General features: G+C 32.5%; 2 protein-coding genes across 2 annotated transcripts in view; both read left to right on the top strand.

Moving 5' to 3' along the window:
* The first annotated feature begins 396 nt into the window (after positions 1-396).
* On the top strand, positions 397-3039 carry LOC144851764 (carbohydrate sulfotransferase 12-like). Its single transcript, XM_078709372.1, has 3 exons — positions 397-669; positions 1557-1642; positions 1943-3039. The coding sequence occupies exons 1-3, from the start codon at positions 561-563 to the stop codon at positions 2771-2773; spliced, it is 1026 nt and encodes a 341-aa protein (XP_078565498.1). The 5' UTR covers positions 397-560; the 3' UTR covers positions 2774-3039.
* An 850-nt stretch (positions 3040-3889) lies between these two features.
* LOC144836123 (prolow-density lipoprotein receptor-related protein 1-like) overlaps positions 3890-22185 on the top strand; it is a 28495-nt gene continuing 10199 nt past the window's right edge. The window contains exons 1-24 of the mRNA XM_078691323.1: positions 3890-3977; positions 7432-7563; positions 10162-10281; positions 11009-11125; positions 11730-11837; positions 12216-12335; positions 12729-12857; positions 13543-13801; positions 14136-14264; positions 14705-14875; positions 15514-15737; positions 16068-16328; positions 16624-16740; positions 17112-17234; positions 17615-17737; positions 18301-18429; positions 18786-18905; positions 19606-19722; positions 19914-20033; positions 20178-20294; positions 20690-20806; positions 21216-21341; positions 21724-21864; positions 22040-22165. Coding sequence (XP_078547449.1) covers positions 3914-3977; positions 7432-7563; positions 10162-10281; positions 11009-11125; positions 11730-11837; positions 12216-12335; positions 12729-12857; positions 13543-13801; positions 14136-14264; positions 14705-14875; positions 15514-15737; positions 16068-16328; positions 16624-16740; positions 17112-17234; positions 17615-17737; positions 18301-18429; positions 18786-18905; positions 19606-19722; positions 19914-20033; positions 20178-20294; positions 20690-20806; positions 21216-21341; positions 21724-21864; positions 22040-22165 — 3310 coding nt within the window. The 5' untranslated portion in view covers positions 3890-3913. The remainder of the gene's footprint in view (positions 3978-7431; positions 7564-10161; positions 10282-11008; positions 11126-11729; positions 11838-12215; positions 12336-12728; positions 12858-13542; positions 13802-14135; positions 14265-14704; positions 14876-15513; positions 15738-16067; positions 16329-16623; positions 16741-17111; positions 17235-17614; positions 17738-18300; positions 18430-18785; positions 18906-19605; positions 19723-19913; positions 20034-20177; positions 20295-20689; positions 20807-21215; positions 21342-21723; positions 21865-22039; positions 22166-22185) is intronic.

Here is a 22185-nt window from a genome sequence, read left to right as displayed (position 1 = left end):
ACTATCATTGACAGTGAGATGTGATAAACATTGATAATGATAGACATAACTGGTATTGAGGCACGATGAGCACAGTATTACATTCCCCTTGCTTATGGAACGCAATGGGGAGACGACACAACGCAAGGACCAGACGTAAGCGCAAGTATTTTAATCACCAATACGCGACGCGATAGAACATCCGAACTGTGATTGGTCAACTCACTTGCGTTGAGCGTACGTCGTTGCTTCCAAGTGGGAACCAAACTATATTTATTAATATGTGTATGTGTATGCGTACATGTATGCCATAAACTCAAAATATTTGAAAAATGAAAATGCTGTTGGCAGCAGCCTACAAGTCGAAAATGAAACAAAGGGAACGTAGTGAATTGTTTCACAGCTCTGTCTGTAAAATCAATGCTCGCTTCAGTGACTTGGCTTTGTTAATTACGAGTAAATCTACCCGTGAAATACATAATCAATATTAGCTGTTCACTTGATGTTGATATTACCAAATTACTACTGTTCTTACATATGTGGTATGAATAGACGGACCATTTAGGACCCTTGTTAGAAACATGGTTCAAATAAGGTTGAAGCAATCTGCCATCAGATTTTCATTGGGTTTCGTTGTGTTGGTGATCATTTCGTCGGTTTTTTTATATAATAATTCTGTACAGAACAAAGGTAAGAAATACGATAATTAGCCTAATTGACAGTGATACCATAGTATGGTACAGACATGCATCGGCCATGGAGTTATACCTCCATGCATCAGCTATTGTTTCACTCGGCAAATTCCATTACGACGTTTATAACGTCGACTCTGCAGAAGTCTGATATACCGGATTGGTATGTACCGACTTTTTAATTTGATTTCAGCGAAAATCGGAAGTAACTTTTGTAGGTAATAGCCAATCAGGGTGTCTTAATGTTCATCCTGTGTACTTTCAAATTAGTGTGAATTAACAGTGTAGGCGTAGGTACAATCTAATTAAAAATCAAAGGGTGTCTACTATTATTCGGAAAGTTAATTTCCTTTTACCGATCCTACAGCTCTATCTACACTATCAAACTTTATGTGACAAATATGATGTGCCCATAGACATATTACTATCATATTCAGGTACATACTTTTTTTTGTCAAACTAGTTTGATTGTGTAGACAGGGCTGGCTTTAGATATAACTATTCGGCTACTACATAACTTGTGCAGCCAGTTCACAGTGCGCCCTCTGATTCAAGTAAATCGATAATCTCCAAATATATTTTTCACGTTAGTTATTAATTGCATGAGGTCATTAAAAAATAGATTTATAACCTAGTTTCCTAAATCTAATTTTATAAAATGAAGGACATTTTATACAGGTAATATCAATGTTTAGCCCACTCGTGCCTTACCACTACTGTGTTGCATTATCAAAGAATATTTAAGGATTTGCTAAAGTATTATGCGTATTAACACACTACCAAAGGATAACGGATCGTTATAAATACGAAAGCTTAACCGTATCATGTTTAAAACCTCAAACATAAAAGAATTAAAATTACTTTACATTGGTCTTGACTTTTTAGGTACACAGAAACGTTACCGATACAGATCACGACATCCGCAACCGGTTGTACAAAGACAGAACGCACCTGTTAAACATTTTATGAAGGTATGATCATTATATCTATTTATAAATGTTAATGGTGGTCGCACTAAGTCTAGTGTTATTTCTTAATTTGTGGTGATAATGATGATAATCTATAAATTTAATTTTACATTTTTATAGATTAACTAGCACACTGGTAATCATTGCATTTCGAAAATCACAAATATAGAAACAATGTCCAATTTCATCATAATTGATATTGTATTTTCTTTATTAAGAATTTGCACGAAGAAACAAGTTGAGTTCTGCATGGAATAGTAAGCCTAATATTCTGTTATAATAACATTTCTTTTTTGTTGACAGAATTGTAGTGTGGAAGAATGCACCTTTGAAGAAGTCCAACGAAAAAGACAACTAAACATCTGGAAAGTGTGCAACGGAGATCAATACAAAGAAACAAACAATTCCTACTTCGCTCGTCATCGGTTTGATCACTTTTACTACGTCAATACAAGTGGAATTGTGTTCTGTGCCATTCCAAAAGCGACCAGTACCACTCTCAAACGATTACTACTTATATCTTCCAAGATTTATGCAAATGTAGAGTCGATGCCACTAGACATTCACAGGGTGTTTAATGAACATTCTGTTAAACTTTCAGATTTGACTAAACCCGATATACTTAACATATTTAAAAATTCTACCAAAATAATGGTTGTTAGAAACCCCTTTACGAGATTATTAAGTGCATTCAGAGATAAATTAGAACCAGAATGGGCCGATGAGTTTTTTCCTAGATCAATTTTTATTGAAAAGATTCAAGATAAATATGGACTTGAAAAAGGCAATAGCCTTTCTTTCAAAGAATTCGCACGGTATGTAAGCGATTTTGATAACACATTTCCAAATGATTTTGAAGAACACTGGCGAGAGATGTATAAGCTTTGTCTTCCGTGTGAAGTTAAATACGATGTGATTGAAAAATTTGAAAATATTTACGATAAAAAGGAATACAATTCTCTATTGAAGTTATTAAACATTTCTGGTGTTTTGCCTCCTAAATCAACCCATGGGACCAATTCTTCAAGTAAAATGATGGTTGAAAAATATTATTCAAACTTATCCGAAGATTTGGTATATTCGATTTATCAAAGATATCTGATGGACTTTAAATTATTTTCTTATAACTTATAACATAACTTGTTAAAATATTTATTTTAGTCTGCACAGACAAAAGAACAAAAGTAAACTGTCTTCTAGTAAGATAGTTTTGTTTGAAGTAGAAAAAGAAAGGATGAGGACGGAGATTACATGTTTTCAAAGTGGCCATCTAGCTAAAGCTAAATTAGGGAATGACAAAACATAACATATGAATAGTATAAGTAGAAGATTAATGTTTTATTTAATATGTATTTTAGAATTTTTCTTCAAACCTTCAGGTTTTGCAAGATTACTGGTGGCACTCTGTCGAGTTGGTCTCAATGATGTGATACTATACAATAATAATTCAAAATGTAGTTATATTTATTAAATAAAATAACGTCACGTCATTATGTCCCATTATTATTTAAATCCAATTTTTCGCTTCATCAAAGATAAATAATAAGTTGTTGACCATGGTTGAGTTGCAATCGATACAACAATATTATACTCATGCCTACTGAAGTTAGCGTACTAAACGTCGTGTCCACGTTCATTATTTTAATTTTCCACAAGATACATCTCTATTGGTTATTTTTACGTTTTTCTCAATACTTCACTCACTGATATCCAGACCATCATAATTCTGTTTCGGAATCTGATGTTACATACATCGTTGTTGCTCTTTTAAAACTGGGAATGAAGTAGTTGCTTGTCACAACTCCTACAGCCCACTGTACCCTATTCCGCTTTTATTGTATCTTCTTAATAAAAAATCGTTCAACAAGTACTAAAATACAATACTATTTACACAATGAAGTTAATATCTTCTCAGTCACGGTTTTTGGAATGCAAAATAAAATATGTGATTCACGATGCCAATGTTTTGCATTATCTTGTTCAAGATTGTTTTGTTTGTTGGGACTAGATACCACAATTCATTATCAAAATGGATTCCCATATATGTTTAGTTTTTCCTTGTTGATTGAGAAAGTGTTTTTCCCTTTTTATGCCAAGATTATTTATTGTGATTGTGACAGTTCATACAAATATAAGCACCAATGGAACGACAACCTGAAGAGACAGAACAATGGACGCAGTAGAGCGTTGTAGTACAAAAGGTATAGACGTTGGCAACACTGGGTGTTCATTAGATAACAGATGTTAGCTGATGATGATACAATATATAACATTATGAAGGATTTTTTAATATTTGCAACACTTTCTGCTCTGATAACTTGCTCAAATTGTCAAGGAGGTAAGTACAATCATAAATACTATTCCGTTAGAATATGACATTGGTTTGTCAAATGAGAGATTACAATTGTAGCATAGATCTAAATCTGTTATTATTTAGAATTTTATTTCTTAAAATGGTCCTATATCTTTGCAAAATATATCTGATAGTTACATTTCCACTTCAACTAAACCGAATTTTATGGTACACGCCATCCTGTAGGCATATAATACTAATCTCTAATTGGAGCATCCATCGAGTGATTGTTTTAATAAAATGATATAGACTTCGTAGGTTTTATAGCGCATTGCATTAAAATAATACAATTCTATTATTGTAAAATCAATATTTTTTAATGAGATGTTATGGGGAACACGCGAAGCTGTCACAACTCGTATGGTAGCTATTTAATTTAATGTGTAGGCTATGTAATGTAAGATAGGCCTAATCTTCCAAAACACGAATTCTTATAACTCAAATAGTATATCTAGATGGTTCGATCAGAAAGGTAAACACTTATTTTATACCTCTCGGGTTCGATAATCCTGTTTTGATGTTCATGAAATATTTATATTTATTTTGAGACATCATAGAAAAAGTACTGTAACAACAGACTATTTGTAGAACGTCTTGGTTCTTTGTTCACTGGTGGTCAACTTGCTTCTTGTTATACCATGTCCTTGTATCGATTGGTTTGAAGGTCTTACTTTCAAATACACGAATAATCATGTAAATATAAACCATCTCTGTATATCATGGTCTATATGCCATAAGTATCAATCAATTAAAAATTGAATGAAATATGATCAGGAAATAGTAACGATGTAGCATTGAAGTCCGAAAATAATGTTCCGTTCCAAAAGGTCCTTCACAACGTAACATTAGTTTTCTGGTATGGTGTAAGTAAAGCTCTTCAACACTAAAACCAATACAATATTGCGGAATTGCTTGTTAAAATATCAATCGGACACGTACGGTTAAAAGGTATAAATTAATTAAATTAAATTTATTTAGTTTCTCCAAGTCCAACACATTTTCAAATGTTATGTTGACTTATATTGATTTCCGATACTGTGTTGATAAATCTCTATCTCCAAAATGTAATGTTTGACAGCTATAGGCCCATATTAGTCCTTACTGTAAGCTATTGTTGAAATAGAATTAAAAGAAAGGAAAAGTGTAGGAAAAACTAAAACATGAATAAAAAGAAAAGTGTAATTTCGGAAATCGTTTTCACTTCATGTGCTTGTTACAAACATGCAGTAGTGAATATCAGTTGATATAAGATATTAACCAAATGTACAACTAGTTCTTAATGTAAGTATAACATTAATTATTACCGTATTATTTAAGGATTTAGTTGTTTTTTTGGCGTGCTTGGTGTGTGTGCAGCTGTGGCGCATATGTTTTCTTGTATTGTCTGTTTCTTCAGGGCTCCACTTATGATACCGGTTATGTTAGTCTGTTACACAAGCAATTGTATTATATGTACCCAACACCTGCTGGCAATACCTGTTATTTAGGGACAAAACAATGACGTCATTGTAGATTTGCAAGTCATTTATTATCTATGGTCACAATATTTACTTTATTCTTTTACTTTGAATTTTGCATTAACGTAGATTTATGGTATAAAATGTATATTTGACATGAACAAAATGTATATAGGGCCTGTCCGGGTTTGTTCAAAACATTTGCATTTCCCAGTTTCATTTGCCTTTATGTATAATATAAGCTCGTAATCGCACATTTATATTTTAATCAATAAGTAGTTTTGATGATGTTCTGTGTATTGTCGACTAGACTAGACTAGTTTGAATAAATTAATATAGAACAATAATGCTTACTCGTTCCATAATGGTAAACATTGAGTACAGTAAAAACTAAGGTGCCTTGGACGCTTTGTTTGCTGTTTATTGTTGGAAATATTGTTATTATTTTTTTAAATACATGTAGAGCCTATTGGATCTTATACTTATAATTGGATCTTATTATACCTATAGATATAATATATCGTGACCAGACTGCTGAGACAACTTGACCCTTGTTTTCTTTTGTAGGCTAAGCAGGACTGTTTACTTTAGAAATATAACATTGATCTTACAATTAAAACGATCAATATTTTCTTGTGATACGCTATAATGAGTTTTCTAAAAAGCTTGCTCTGTGACTAGTCCCTAGTAGTTCAAATTCGTTTGCACAAATTGACCCAAAATTGGGCGTTTTTTATAAGTTCTAAAATCGTATATCGGCATGTGACAATAGGCCTTTAAATAAAAGTGTATGTTACTATTGCAAAAATTGTTTTAACGTGAAATAAATAGGCCCATAAATTTCTTTCCTATTAATAATGATAATAATAATAACAACAGTATGGAAAAAACAATACTAACTCCCGTAGGCCTTTTAAAATCATTATAATATAATATCAAAGGTATATTTCCTAATATTGATTTGGTGGTGGAGTAGGGACAATTTTTTGAGACTCAGGTTATGCTTACACAAAAGACAGGACCTAGACACGACGAAAGAAAAGCATATCGCAATGGAAGTATTTACTATGTAAACTGTTCAATAATAGAATCAAAGAAGAGTAGACTTAAGTACATCACCACAAATTTGAATACAATCACCATGCCTTCGCTAGAACAGATTTGTGAACAATGTGTGCTGTTGCTAATTTGTCATCATATTTTTTTCAATCTGACAATAAAAAAAAAGCGCATTGCACTTTTAAAGATAAATACCAATTATTACCATATTAGGAGTATTTACAGTAAACTGTTCTGCAGGCAGCAAACTTTTTTTTTTCAATACATTATTCGGCCGCGGCAACTACAAGAAAAAAAGAGGGCGCTTTTTCCCAGGAATTTCCCCAACACACAACACAACAACATACAGACAGTTCGCGCGACTCTTGAAATTTGTTCAGGGCTAGGCCCTAGTTATTTAGAAGTTGATGTAATTTAGAGAATAATATGATAATATGAAGCTGTTTGAATTAGGTCCCAGGCTTAACTCTTCATTCAGACGGGCCTAATGAGTTTTAGAAGGTGAGAGGTATCTAGGCCTACTCTCTATTATTTAGGCTTATTTAGGAGGTAAAGGCTTAGGTTGTAGTGGCGGTGACCGTGGTGGGTAGGCGTACGGATCGGCAGCCAACGGTGCAAGAAGGGTTATGTCTATCCGTATTCCAATGATCTACTGTAGTATGTACACAAGAAATGGTTAACCCAACATATGCCATTAATAATTAGTTACTATGCCCTATAGGCAAAAGGCAATGACATTTTTTAAATTGCATTTAGCATTGATTCATCATGATTGTTTAATACTAATAGTACCTCAAACAAATATGATTTGTTTATATTTAACTTTTATACAAATTATATATTAATTATTTTAAAGCAGAACCAACATATGGAAAAATTATTTAATGTAAGATCATAAAATGATTGTTTTTCTTTCTGTTTAGCATGTATACCTGGGTACTTTGAATGTGAACAAGCAAAGCCAAATGAAAGCCCATGTATTCCACCTGAGAAGGTCTGTGATGGAATCAGCGATTGTGAGTTTGCTGAAGACGAAGGGAAAGAAGACTGTCAAAGTAATTTCTATTTTTTATATGATTAATACCTTTTTAGTTCTTATAGCCTACGGTACCTTTACATTTACTTTAAATAGATTGTTTCAATACAAAGCCAAATGCTACTTCATTTCCTTTTATTTTAGAATATCACAACAATGCTCATAACATTCATATTAAATAAAATAAGGGAAATTTCAAAAGCTCAATACATACTGCATTATATCTGACAAATACACTCAGTGACCTAGTCTCCATGGTGAAATTACTGAATCAAAAACAATATGTGGATAAATTCTTAATATTGTGAAACAAACCAATACACCTGGACTCCAGTATTGTTTTGGAGAATTAGAAATTGCTTAACAATAACCGGAAGAATTCCTAATTTGAATTTGCATGTGCAACACTAGTGGGGTGCGGTTATAAATTCTTGTTCCTAGCTTGAAACTTCTACTTTCAAAACAAGTTCTATTCAGCTTAATCTATTTTTATCCATTATTTATCATTGATCCGTAAATTTAAATGGGTTTCACTTTCATTTGAAATATCTATTATTTTTGGGATTTTTGATTCATTTGTCTATAGACAATATACTTGTGGTTTTATTTTTGATTAGCTTTGCAATCACGATATAAATGGTTTAAATCACCCTGGTCAGTGCCGTAACGCAGGAGGATAAGGCTTCTGGTTTAGCACTCCTTTTTCATTGAACTTTTCATTCTTTATATAAGAGACCACAACTACTCTCTGGTATAGAACTGGTTGGTCTATAAGCGAGCAGTAGCACCCATATAGAATTCACCATTAGGTGAATATGTTCGCGCGAATCGAAACGCCAGTTTATGCGCATTCATGTTTCTGTCTTCCAAATCAATCTCTACGCATGCGTATAATATGACGCTTTTGATTCGCGTAAACAAATTCGCCTATAGTGGAAAGTCGGCTTTAGTCCATAAGCAAGCATCATCACCCGTATTCTGTAGAAAGCTCTTGGTCCATAAGCGACCACCAATATCCTGGTGTGGAAAGCTAGTCTACAGGTCTGTCATTTGTTTACCTTTTTATGTCGCAACAGATAAATTTTAATATCCAAATTTGGTAAGGTAAACTTGATGCATAATTCAAGCACCCAAGTGTGAACTATAATATTGCTTGTTATTTACGTTTGATTGTATTCAGTGGGTTGACTGAGGTCAGGGTTCACTGGTTTCAAGCAATAAGCTTTATTTTGTATGGGTATTCAGGTAAAAAGGTAAATTGGTAAATTACAATACAAATGATTAGTCATATGATGCTGTTTTGTCAAAATATTAAGCATGATATTTACATCACTCACTTTATTTAAAAAACTTTTCATTTAACATAATAAATAATAATATCCTGGATTTATAAAGCGCTTAATGTTGTGAAACCTCTAAGCGCTGTCCTACAAACTGAGGGAAAGCACAGTATAAATAATAAGAATGAGAGTGCAGGGATGATGATCATATTTTGCAATCTGTTTGAGATGACATTTTGTGAATTGAATCCTGGGGAAATACATTTCAATGGTCTTAATTTCAGTGTGGGATTTTCATCATAAAATGTCATCATCATCCTCCATTGTTTATAAAACTTATAAAGTTGGCAGATCATAAGCATGTGGCAGCGTACCTACATAAGTTCTTAAACTTTTACATTAACATAATGTAAAATATACAGAATGGAATGAAATCGATAAATTTGTTGTTTTTTGACATCAAATTCATTCTCAGTATTTATTTAAGATGAAAGATGAACTTTGTTTATGCATGGAAGAAAAACCTCCATGGTTTATGCAGGGCGAGAGTCATTGTATTTCTCATAGCCTTACAGTATCTTGAAAACTATTTAGAGCCTAAACCATGAGAAATATGACTGTATGGTAAAAAGTTTTCCTGCTTTCCCTGTAAGAAAGTGATAAAAAGTTTGAATCCTAATAAATATTTTGTCATATCAATACAAAACGATCTTTGATTATGACATTGATTTAAATTGAGGAATGTTTCAATTAGACTTGATAGTTATTAGCAATTAGTTTAAATGGTGTATTACTTGCTAAGACTATTCACCTTGGTTTAGTGATGATCCATTTAATTGGAATAGCACACTTTTATCAAATCCCAAATGGTTGCAAGTTAGAATGTATTGGAATATACATACATATATAGTTTTGTGAAAGAAAAAACCTCAGTTTCAAATCTTACATTAACAATACAATAATTTATTGATAATATAGGGGTTTTTTCCGGAACTTTACAAATGGCTTTCAGACCAAAAGGGTATATAAATGAGAAGGAATTCTTGGTTGATTAACCAGGAACATGTTGTTTATTATGAGTTATGGTATGTGATGATTAATAATGACAGACATTGGAAAGTCATCCACTGAAAGTAATACAACTAGATAATATAAGGATATGAATTGTATGATTATCAGCACCTGTAAATTATGTACAGTAAATATAAATCTTACTTAGTTTGCACACCTGAGAATTAACAAATAATACATTATAATTAAAGAAAAAAAATGAATAAGAGATTTTTCTTAGGTTTAATTTGTACATGAAATGATATTTTTCTTTTTTCTTTTCACAGTAAATTATCAGTGTCCATTTACAGACTTCAGTTGCAGTAATGGACTGTGTATTCCGTTGGAGTGGAAATGTGACCATAACAATGATTGCGGGGATGGGTCTGATGAAGGAAACTTTTGTGGTAAACTTTTATTTGTTACGTCTACTTTAGTTATTCATGTGTTTTATTGTTATCATAAAAGCAACTAGTAATAAATATTGTAAACCTGCCTCAATAAAAAAAGAAATGTTATTCAAAGCAGTGTTATATTGTTTGAAGGTTTGCATGACGAAATCAAATGTTGATATAAAGTTTGCGGTACACCACGTATATTAGTTCTGAAAAGAACTGTTGAGTTTCTTGACGTTTCGATCAATATGCTTTGATCGTCCTCAGGAGTGAGAAAAGCATATTGATCGAAACGTCGAGAAACTCAACAGTTCTTTTCAGAACTAATATACGTGGTGTACCGCAAACTTTAAATCAACCTAGACTAAGGTGCTATACTCTACAGTAGCTTATGTTGTGTACATGCAGTTAAATTTCTCTTGTTTCCAGCCATTCCCTCCCACCTCCCCCCTCCTTTTCCTTAATAGGATTGTTATCTGGCTGTTTAACATGACATCTCTATCTCTTGTTTCCAGCCACTCCCCCCACCCTCCCCCTCTTTTTCTTTAATAGGATTGTTATCTGGCTGTTTAACATGACATCTGTATCTCTTGTTTCCAGACACTCCCCCCTCCCTCCCCCTCTCCTTTTCTTTAATAGGATTGTTATCTGGCTGTTTAACATGACATCTGTATCTCTTGTATACAGCACTAATACAATCTAATGTTATATTTGACTTGATTGGATGTTCATTTTTCAGGATATCCAATATGTTATTCCTCACAATTCACCTGTGGTAATGGCCGCTGTATAGAAACTAGTTTAACATGTGATGGTAAAGATGATTGTAGAGATAATTCTGATGAAGCTGACTGTGGTAAGTGTACATGACAACACTTTACATGTTTTAAAATATAATGTTCCTATTCTAAATACTTTTGACATAGCCTTTGCGATTAACTATAATGTGGCTTAACATTTGCACTTATTCTGTATAGTTAGCGCACATTTCTATCATTCTAAATTCATGACATGACTGTATAGTGAGAATATGTAAATTTACAACAACCTCCTGTGGATAACAATAACATAGCGTACATTTTGTTTATAACATTAATCAGCAATAATCATTATCACTATGTCTACTGATTATACACTAGTTGTATAATGTCATTTAATGACATCAACTAGGGTATTGTACTTTGATGACACTAAATAATATACCAAGCGATTATTACTTCTATCAGGCCCTTGGCAGCAGCTGAGAGTAAACCTATGACCTATGACCTTTTAATGCATGTGTCAATTAAAATAATGTGTGTACAATCAAGAATTGGACAAAAAGCTCAATGAACTCTTTCTTGTCTGTTTCGATAGAAATGGGGAGTTGAGCCGAGTGTCACATTTTATATTTATTATGTGATAATAATATGTCTGTCTACTATTAGCCTAATTTATCATAAAACTTTTAGAAGTTTTAGGATGTGATCCAAATGATTATGTGTGTGGTGATGGGACGTGTGTAGGTGAACAACAACTCTGTGATGGTTTCGATCATTGTGCGGATGAAACAGATGAATCCAATTGTGGTGAGTTTATATACATCTAACAATAAACAAATAAACAGAAAAAGGAACCTGCAAGAACACATCTAGTCTAGTTTACAGACATGTTACGCTTCATTTCAACAATACTCATTTTGAAAGAAACTTTTTAGTTTTGAATGAATGAGTCAATCAATCATTAATCAATGATGGACAACTTTATAAACCCCAGTGGCGGATCTAGGATTTTGAAATAGGGAGGGGCAGGGCCTAACAACGGTGAAATGAAGGGCTGAGCTTAATTTGATGTCCTATCTTCAACACAGGAGATCATATTTTTGGACATTTCCTTCAGTATTCAAGAGTATGTAAATAAATGTTATGAAATTAATTTTCTATAATATTTCTTTTTTCGATTTACAGGGACAAATGAATGTTTAACACAAAATAGTTGTACAGAACTATGCATCGACACACCAAATTCTTTTAAATGTGGCTGTTTAAGTGGCAAGAGGTTGAAAGAAGATTCAGTTACATGTGAAGGTAAGAACTAGATGTGGATTTGAGGTCTGACACAAGGGATTGAACAACATTTCCACTTAACAGGTGTTTATGTGATACTAATGTTTTAGAGAATTTCCAAGCTTCTATCTTTAGTATACCCAGTCTCATTTACATTATATACATTTCATCTAAAGGGTGAGGCACTAAGGTTTCATAATGATACTGATAATTTTTATTGTCCATATGAAAACATTGGAAATACATTTTGAAAATTTGAAAAAAAAACAATTTAAAAGTGAATAATTCATTTCTTAATGGAAAAAAAAGCTGACAGATTAAAAACCAATATTTTTTATTTTTAACATGTTCTGTTTAAAGTAACATAACAGTATATAAGGAAATGTATTATAACGGAATATGTTTATTCTTTAGATATTAATGAATGCACAGAGCAGCCGTGGGTGTGTAGTCAAAGATGTACTAATACTGATAGATCATATATATGTTATTGCAATAGTGGCTATACACAAAATGCAGCTGGTAGCTGTATACATAGTGATGGTAAGAAACTCATACTATAATGCATGGTTTTCCACAACATTGTGCCCTAAAGCTTTCAAACCAAATGTGATGGATCATGCTACCACTTTGAATACGACATTTATAATTTCACAAAAGTAATATATTTTTGTGAAATTTAAATCTCAAATTAACAATATACAAAGTATAAATGTACAGATTGTGAAACAAAAAAAGGATGGTTAAGTTAAAATATTTGATGAGGAGAGCAGGAGAGAGGATTGGTACAAGCTGCAGAGGCCCGGAACTACCACTTGGTTGGATGGTAAAATATTTGTAGAATGTGTGACTAGCATCTTTAAGAACCTTCTTAAACATTTTAACTACTAATAAAGAAAACAGACACCACTGACAGCAATGGTCACAATTGCCAATCTTTGCCTTCCACTCCAACAGACAATATGTTGCAGAGTGTTTTGATTTGGAAGAATTTAATGTACAATTGTATTGTTTTTAGTATGTTATTTTATTCATGATGATAATTCAACTATTACTATATTATTAAGTCCCAAAAGCAAATTAAAGTTTGTTTTCAATATATATTGTACAGTACAATTACATCAGAGTAAGGCAAAACATTTAATACTCTACAGTGTTTAATCTAACATCTTTATGTATAGAAATAAATATTAATTTGAATTGAATTTATTTTTCTTTCATAATTTAGACATTGATCCTTACTTACTATTCAGTAATAATCATTACATTCGACGCATTGGTCTCACTGGAGATGATTATCAACTTTTGTCTGATGGGTTTTATCTGGTGGCAGCGACTGACTTTGATTTGGAGCGGGAAGAGATGTATAGCATAGACTACCTAGCTAAACAAATTGTACGATCAAAGTTAGATGGCTCAGCTAAGACAACTATCGTTGCAAATGATATAGAAGAAGGAGAAGGCATAGCTATTGATTGGATTGGCAGGTACATTACATTTAAAGATTTGGTTTTGTGCAGCGTAATTTATTAATAGATTATGAAAGATACTACGCAGATATACAATTACAGATATATAGCTATTGTATATGTGGATGTTGTAAAAAAATATAGATTCTTATTCTTCAATATTTTTAATTGACCTATTGGTATCAGAACATGTTGAAATCTAAACTAACAAATCAATTAAAGAAAAACAAAAATGTTATTCTATAATTGAATTTCAGTGTGAAGTCCTTTACCTTTTATATACTCTCTTTGGAATTGTTAAAAGAACAACAAACATTTTATTTATTTACAAATATTTTGTTTTTTTAAATAGGAAAATATATTGGACAGACCGAGGTTTGGATACAATAGATGTTGCCAATTTGGATGGCACATCCAGAAAGACAATTATAAGAGATAATCTATTTGATCCCAGAGGTATTACTGTAGATCCACGAAACGGGTGAGTAAATTTGAAAAAGACAAACACACAGTCAATATAATACAACTATCCTGATATATATATAAATTAATATTGATATTTAAACAAATGGAGAAAATTGTGAGAATGTTCCACTGATCATGATCAAGCCAGTCATTTTACTGAGTAAGGGCATGTGGTGCAGTGTGTTGGACGTTCGACTACTGATCGTGAGATCGAGGTTCGAATCCAACTCTCGTCGCATTGCTTGTATCTTTAGGCAAGATACTTTACTTACGTTTGCCTCTCTCTATTTAGGTGTATAAATGTTAACCCTGTTATATCAAGACACAACTTTGCGCTGATTACTAGCTGCATTATGGGAGTATGTTTCCAAAAAAATGTTATATGAACGTGCCTAATGAATGAAATAAGGAAGTATAATACAGTTGATAATATATTTACATTTGGTTACTTTGCAGGTACTTATACTGGTCTGACTGGGGGTTAAGTCCATACATTGGTAGATCCAGTATGGATGGTACAGGTGCCATTGAATTTCATGATGATCTTGTTGGTTGGCCTAATGGACTTACTATCTGTTTTGAAACTGATAAACTCTATTGGGCAGACGCACATCTTGATCATATTGTGTATGTATAAAGCTCTGTCTACATTATCAAACTAGTTTAACAAATATAGTGTGATGTGCCCAAATATGGTAGTGATATGCCCAAATATGGTAGTGATATGACATCATCATGTCCATATATGGGTACATCATATTTTGTCACGTACAATTTGATGAATGTAGACATAGCTTAAAATTGAAATGAGTGTCTTAGTAGTTATATTCAGGTACACTTTATTAAAAAAATAAAATATCCATAAGAAATACATGACAGACTATCAACAAGGCCTCACATAACCACTTATAACATAAATTTAAATATCGGAAATTTAAAGTACAGATAAATTAAGCTTATTTGTTGTCAGTAATCAGCAATAGCATTTTCATTTTTTTAGGACAATAAAGAATTTTGTATTGTATTGTATAACAAAAGATATACAAACATGACATGACCATAATGAGAGATATTCTGTAATTAGAGCTACCATAGTAACAAATTGAATAAATAATAAATTAATTAGTTTTATATGTATATTATTTATTACAAGATGTAGGCTCATTCAAGTAATGTACTTTTCTTGTACTGCCCAGTATTCTGTATACGTTATATTATATGTTATTGTATTGTTTTTACAAGGTACATTATAAATTTGTCTTTAGGTATTCTAATTTGGATGGAACTGGTGTTACTCTTCTTCTTGATGAGGGAGTAGGCCATCCATTTGCTGTCACTGTCTTTGAAGATTATGTCTACTGGACAGACTGGAACGTGAAGACTATTAACAGGGCAAATAAATGGACAGGTGAAGGTGCAGAGGTCATGCAGACCACACTTCACCGACCTTTTGACATACATGTAGTGCACCCTCTACGTCAAGATTCAAGTAATTATTTTTTTTCCTTTTATACATAGTAAATCTACAGAGTTGTTAAAATCTGCTCCAAAAGTAATATTGGATTGATAAAGCTCTGACCACACTACAAACTTTATGTGACAAAAAAATGTGATGTGCCCATATATGGTAGTGATATGCTTAAATATGGTATTGATATGTCATCATCATGTCCATATATGGGCACATCATAGTGTAGACTGAGCTTAAGATAAGCTGAGAAAATGTCACTCCGCTTGAGTTCATTTTTTTATGTTTTATTTTTATTTAAATATAATAGAACTTTTTTTAAATGGTGTTTTGATTGCATTTTTTTTATAGGTATTTCTAACCCCTGTGGTGCAAACAACGCAGGATGTAGTCATTTGTGTCTACTAGGAATATCTTACATCCCTGGAATTACAACAGCCAAATGTGCATGTCCAAATAACTTTATTTTAAAAGCTGATTTGAAAACATGTGAAGCGCAGTGTACCAACCAGCAGTTTAAATGTGCAAATGATGATAGATGTATTCCAGATTATTGGGAATGTGACGGAGAAGTGGATTGCCATGACGGATCAGATGAATATGATACATGTCGTAAGTTGTCGTTTTCAATCTGTGGTGTTTCAATCTATTTTTGCATTGTTTTCTGTAGAGGGCTGTTAGAGCAGAATTAATATACAATAGCTGGCTCCTTACAGTTACAGTATGTATTTTGCTTAAGCTGCCCCTAACATTTTTCATCTATTAATATAATTTATATTGTATGTTATTGTATTGAAAGATTTACTGATCGAAAAAATAGAACTGTCATTCCTTCTCACAACTTTAGCAATCATCATAAACAACCTTTTAATTTGACTATTATTCATTTGTTATTTTCAACTTATAGCCGAGAGGGTGTGCACATCAGGTCAATACCAGTGTGATAATCTTGCATGTACTTTAATTCAATTTGTATGTGACGGTGACGATGATTGTGGAGATTTCTCAGATGAAAGCCATTGTTGTAAGTAATATGTTTATGTATCTTTACACATTATATTACAACTTTTGATGAATATTATTTTACAGTAAATTGAAACTATTCCAGTATCATTAAACCATTTTAACATTTATTTTATTTTGGTATCTTGTCATTGTGGTGCAGCATGATAATTTAGATATATTATGCTAATTCACTTTTTTTACTAAAATGTATGATTTACACAATATAGATCAGGAAAAATCAATGAAAATATGGATATTTTCTAAAATACTAATTATGTATTCTTCATTGCATCGACTGAATTTAATCAATTTTGCTGCAATAATTGTCAATGTATTGTCATGAACCAAGTTTGCTAACAAAAGCTAATTATCTATTCTTCATTTTGACAGCAACGGCTGAATGTAATCCCTGGGAGTTTCGCTGTGACAGTGGTCAATGCATTGATATTGACCTAGTATGCCAGCAACGAGAGCACTGTGCTGATGGCTCAGATGAGCATGCTGTCACATGTAGTAAGAGTTAACATTTGTATTATTAAGATTTCACATCATTCAGTGTTCTCTATATGAATATTTTCTAGGTCAGCATGTGGACGCTTTTGAACTTTACTGCCGCACATTACAGTAGCTATGAAACTGCTGTACTATAGCTGTGTACTCTATTATTACTTTACTTTAAAAAGTTAAAATTTTACTTATACAAACTTCTGTTAAACAGTAATAAATACAATCTTATTAATATTTATTGATTGATGTTTGGTACTTATTTCAGTTATCTGCAAAGTAAACTTTAGCCTATAGATAACCATCATAAGTTTGTATATTATAAACATGATGAAACAGACTATTTCTGTCTTTCAAAATACTATTTAAGATTACAATTTCTTTTGTAGGTGACCATGTGTGTTCTGAAGGCTACTTCCAGTGTGACAATGGCTACTGTATTCCAGACTACTGGCGTTGTGATCTTGATAATGACTGTGGTGATTTCAGTGATGAACCTGTAACTGAATGTCGTATGTTAAACATTCTTTAGTTCTTATTTAGTAACACAGGGCCGTAATCAGCATGAGGCAGATGAGATGCTCACATAGCCTGTAAAATTATATTCTGTTTTAACCTCTCGCTATGGCCTTGAGTAACATGTGTCATTACCATAGCGATATAGGATAAAGCTGCTTTCACATCGCGCCCCTGATTCGGTCCAGTGCCTTGAGAAAAATATTGTGGAAAATGGTTTCAGTGGTAATACATAGGATCGTTCACACCATATTCGTACGATTTGAACCTGATTCGGGCTCCGAATTTGTAGCGATGGATCAAGAAGCCATTTGTTTTCTGAAATTGTACAATTGTTTTCTTTAGTTCAATCAGCAGTGAGCATGAATGACCTTGCTTGACAACGGATAACCGAATTTGTGCTTGATGCGAAAGCATGCTCGATGCTCGCAATGTGATAGTAGCTTAGACCTATTTATGATGGAATGTGACTGTTTTCTCATGTATTGTGGTATAAAAAAGAGAGTTTTGTTTTACATTAAATAGTTACATTAAATTCATTAATTTGTTGTTCTTACAGAAAGTGTCACATGTCCCACTGGTTGGTATTCATGCCTCAATAACTATCGCTGTATACCAGAGTATGCTGTGTGTGATGGATTGAACCAGTGTCGCACAGGGGGATCAGATGAATTCTATAGTTTATGCCGTTAGTGTTACCTTAATTTGAATATACATGAAATTGATATTAATGAACAGATTAATGTACAACAATAACAAAGCACCTTCATATTTATTTGCATATGTATACAGTACAGTACAATATGAACAAATACAACTCTATTGTTGGCTAAAATGCATTTAAATTCCAGATACAAATCTTGGCTAAAATTTATTAAAATTACAAAATATAAATATTTTAATATCTTTTAACCAAATGTTTTAAATATTTGTATGTACTATACTATGAAATACACTAAAAATATTTTCCAGTTGAGGACGAAATAAAGTGATTTGATTTGATATATATGAAACATAATTGTAATATTTGATTATTTTGTTTAGGAGATAGAACATGCAGCCCAGGTGAATTCCGCTGTAATAATCACAAATGTATCCCGCTACGATGGCGATGTGATTTTGATAATGATTGTGGAGACTATTCCGATGAATCATCATGTTCTAGTAAGTGAATACCTGCCAACAACCCCTAAAGCTCTGACTATCAAACTAGTTTGACAAAACAAGTGCGATGTGCCCATAGTATGCTTAAATCTGGTAGTGATATGACATCATCATGTTCATATATGTGCACATCACATTTCTTGTCACATAAAGTTTGATAGTGCAGACAGAGCTGAACACAGTGTATGTGTTTCTCACATTTTTCTCCTTAATACAAAAAATACATCTGTGAACTATTTGCTATGAGTTCTTTGGTTTGTTATTGAAAGGGCAGTTAAGCATGTTATTGAGCAATAAACCCTATAATTTAGCGCATTTACTTTATTATTGAAAAGGGGCATGAGTGCTGTACATTTATTCTAATTATTTATTGTAATCTTTTTCTGTTCCTTTTTGCCGTTTCAATGCTACAAAAAATTTATTTATATTTATTTTAAAAGATTTATTTATCATATCAATTTACTTTTTAATAATTGTATTGAAAAAGATAATTCCATTGACCCTTTTTTGATAGCTATCAATGTTTTTGTAATAAGATATGTTAAATTGTTTAAAGTTTTTATAATATGTTATTATATTTTATATAGTTTTAAATATTTTTAATCCTTTCTATTAGTGGCAGGCTTCCCACTGTTGAATGTGTCTGAAAATAAATAAATAAATACTTATTGATATTTTGATGTTTAAATAATCTCTTCAGCATATAGACCCTGTAGTGAGAGTGAGCATCGATGTACTTCTGGGAAATGCATTCCTTGGTATAAAATCTGTGATATAACTGTGGACTGTGATGATGGATCAGATGAATTTAAATGCAGTAAGTAAATATAGTTTTAAATTCTATATAAAAACTTAAGCTCTGTCTACACTAAAAAAAAATATGGTAGTGATATGACATCATCATGTCCATATATGGGCACATCACATTTTTTTCACCTAAAGCTTTACATTCAATCTTGTTTGTTATATACAGAAAGTTTACAAACCAAGTTGTTTTATATCTTTAAGATGAACCTAGATGTGATGTAGGAGAATACCAGTGTACTTCAGGTCATTGTATTCCTGATGATTACCGATGTGATGGGTTCCCTGACTGTTACCATGGTGATGATGAAACTGACGGTTGTAGTAAGTTTATTTTCAAATTTGTTTGTTATTTTTCATATGTGCGTCACTGCCTCCCTGTCTGGACATTTTGTTTTGTGTTACTTAGTGGTCAGTTGAGTTGCTAGATGAGTTTCGTGTTGGCTTAACCAATTACTTTGTTTGTAGATGGCATAACCTGTAAAGAGGATGAGTTGAGCTGCAGGAACAATGTGTGTGTTCCAAAAGACTATCAATGTGATGGTCAGGATGACTGTGGAGATGGTAGTGATGAACTAAATTGTGGTAAGTTTTATATCAGATCCAATAAAATGTCTGGTTTCTAATATACTATTTTAGGCCCTCATTTGATACTTTAATGTAAATCTCAAAGCCGTTTGAGAATATTGTTTCTTTTTTATTTATCGTATCAGAATCATTTTACCAAATAGGACAATTAATACAAACTGGCATTAACATATGGTATTTTATATTATACCAAGACTTCCCAAAAAGTCTACCAAAACCAGAAGTTTTTAAGATACATTCTGAAACCAGGCTAGAGTGTCCAGTTTTGGGAGAGTTACTGTACAGTATATCACTGTATTGTTAAATTCATCCTACACAAAAATACATACTACAACTATAATGTCATAGAAGTTGCTGTAGTTTATGTGCTACAATAATTATGTTTTTTTTAGGTGCGTGTCCTGAAAATAAATTTCAATGTAATTCGACAACTATCTGCATACACAGTTTCTTAATGTGTAACGGATATCAAGACTGTCCAGACGGTTCTGATGAAACCGACAAATCTTGTAAGTCAACTTTTATTTATTTAATTTTATAAGGCAAAAAGAGAAACAACTTGTTCTTACCAGCGAACTATTACTAGTAAATCTTCTCGGATAAGGGCTATAATCCCGCTATAATCCATAGGTCCAGTGTGTACACACATTGCTCGTGTGCACTTTAAAGAACCTAGTACATCTTTCAAGACGAGTAGGGGATTACCCCGGTGTACTAGTTAACACACAACCACTGTGTCGTGGACAGATGAGAGAGCGCCTTAAAGAGGACGTGAGGTGACCCTTAGGGGAGACCTATGTAATTGAAAAGTGTAACATCTGAGTCAACAGCGCCATGAGCAAGATTCGTTGGAATTTGGCGCTATACAAGAACTCGTTTATTTTCATTATTAATAAATGTTTACTTTATATTGTTTAGGTACACCTCAGCCAGAACAGTGTAAATATGATGAATTCAAATGTGAGAACTCAATCTGTGTGCCTGTCACCAAACTTTGCAACGGCTTTGATGATTGTAATGACAATTCTGATGAGCATGGTTGCCGTAAGTGAATCATCTCATTTTAAAAACAAATTATTTATTATTACATCAGTATCAGTATTATAACTGGTGACTGAACCTATTACAATGCTATGGTTTGTTAATAAAGCTAATGGACTTTATGATATATTATGTCATGCTATAACAATTCACAATGAAATATAATACAGAAGAATAAATATTCTTGATTTAATTTTAGCCTAGCTTTTAAACTCTGTCTACACTATCAAACTATGTGACAACAAAATGTGATGTGCACATATATGGACATGATGATGTCATATCACTACCATATTTGGGCATATCACTGCCAAATTTAGGCACATCACACTTATTTTTTGTCAAACTAGTTTGATAATGTACAGATTTATCTTTTCTTTTGTAGATAAAGAAGATGAAAATGTAAATGAATGCGTGACTGGTGCAGCAATGTGTGAGAGAGTTTGCACAGACTTGGAGTATGGTTTTGCTTGTTCATGTGGAGAAGGCTATACACTCAGCCAGGTTGATCAGTTCAGCTGTGCTGGTTAGTTATTACTTATAACACATCTTTTGATTGGTTAATTGCAAAAATGATTATCTTTGATTATAAAATTGTTATTTTTTTGGTTCTACTATAAAGCAGAGCATAAGAAAGCATTTAAAGATTGACAACCATACTCAATAACATTTTTATCAAAGCCTATTATTTCTTTCCTTAGATTACAATGAGTGCAATGACAATCCTTGTCCCCAGGTATGTGTGAACACCAAAGGTAACTACACATGTGAATGTGCACAAGGGTACTTTGACATTTTTGGGAATGGAAGAGATTGCCAAACAGAAGGTAGGTTTTGCTTTAGCGTT

The sequence above is a fragment of the Antedon bifida genome, chromosome 1, assembly GCF_963402885.1.
Source record: "Antedon bifida chromosome 1, ecAntBifi1.1, whole genome shotgun sequence".
In the NCBI taxonomy this organism is placed as follows: Eukaryota; Metazoa; Echinodermata; class Crinoidea; order Comatulida; family Antedonidae; genus Antedon; species Antedon bifida.
Note: the sequence above shows the minus strand (reverse complement) of the source record. Positions and strands in the feature narration are given on the sequence as shown.

Bases quoted from the DNA above. Each gene is read 5' to 3' on its own strand.
- LOC144851764 (XM_078709372.1), top strand. From the start codon at position 561: ATGGTTCAAATAAGGTTGAAGCAATCTGCCATCAGATTTTCATTGGGT. The intron at 670-1,556 runs GTAAGAAATACG...TTGACTTTTTAG, and splicing joins TAATTCTGTACAGAACAAAG to GTACACAGAAACGTTACCGA. The intron at 1,643-1,942 runs GTATGATCATTA...TTTTGTTGACAG, and splicing joins CTGTTAAACATTTTATGAAG to AATTGTAGTGTGGAAGAATG.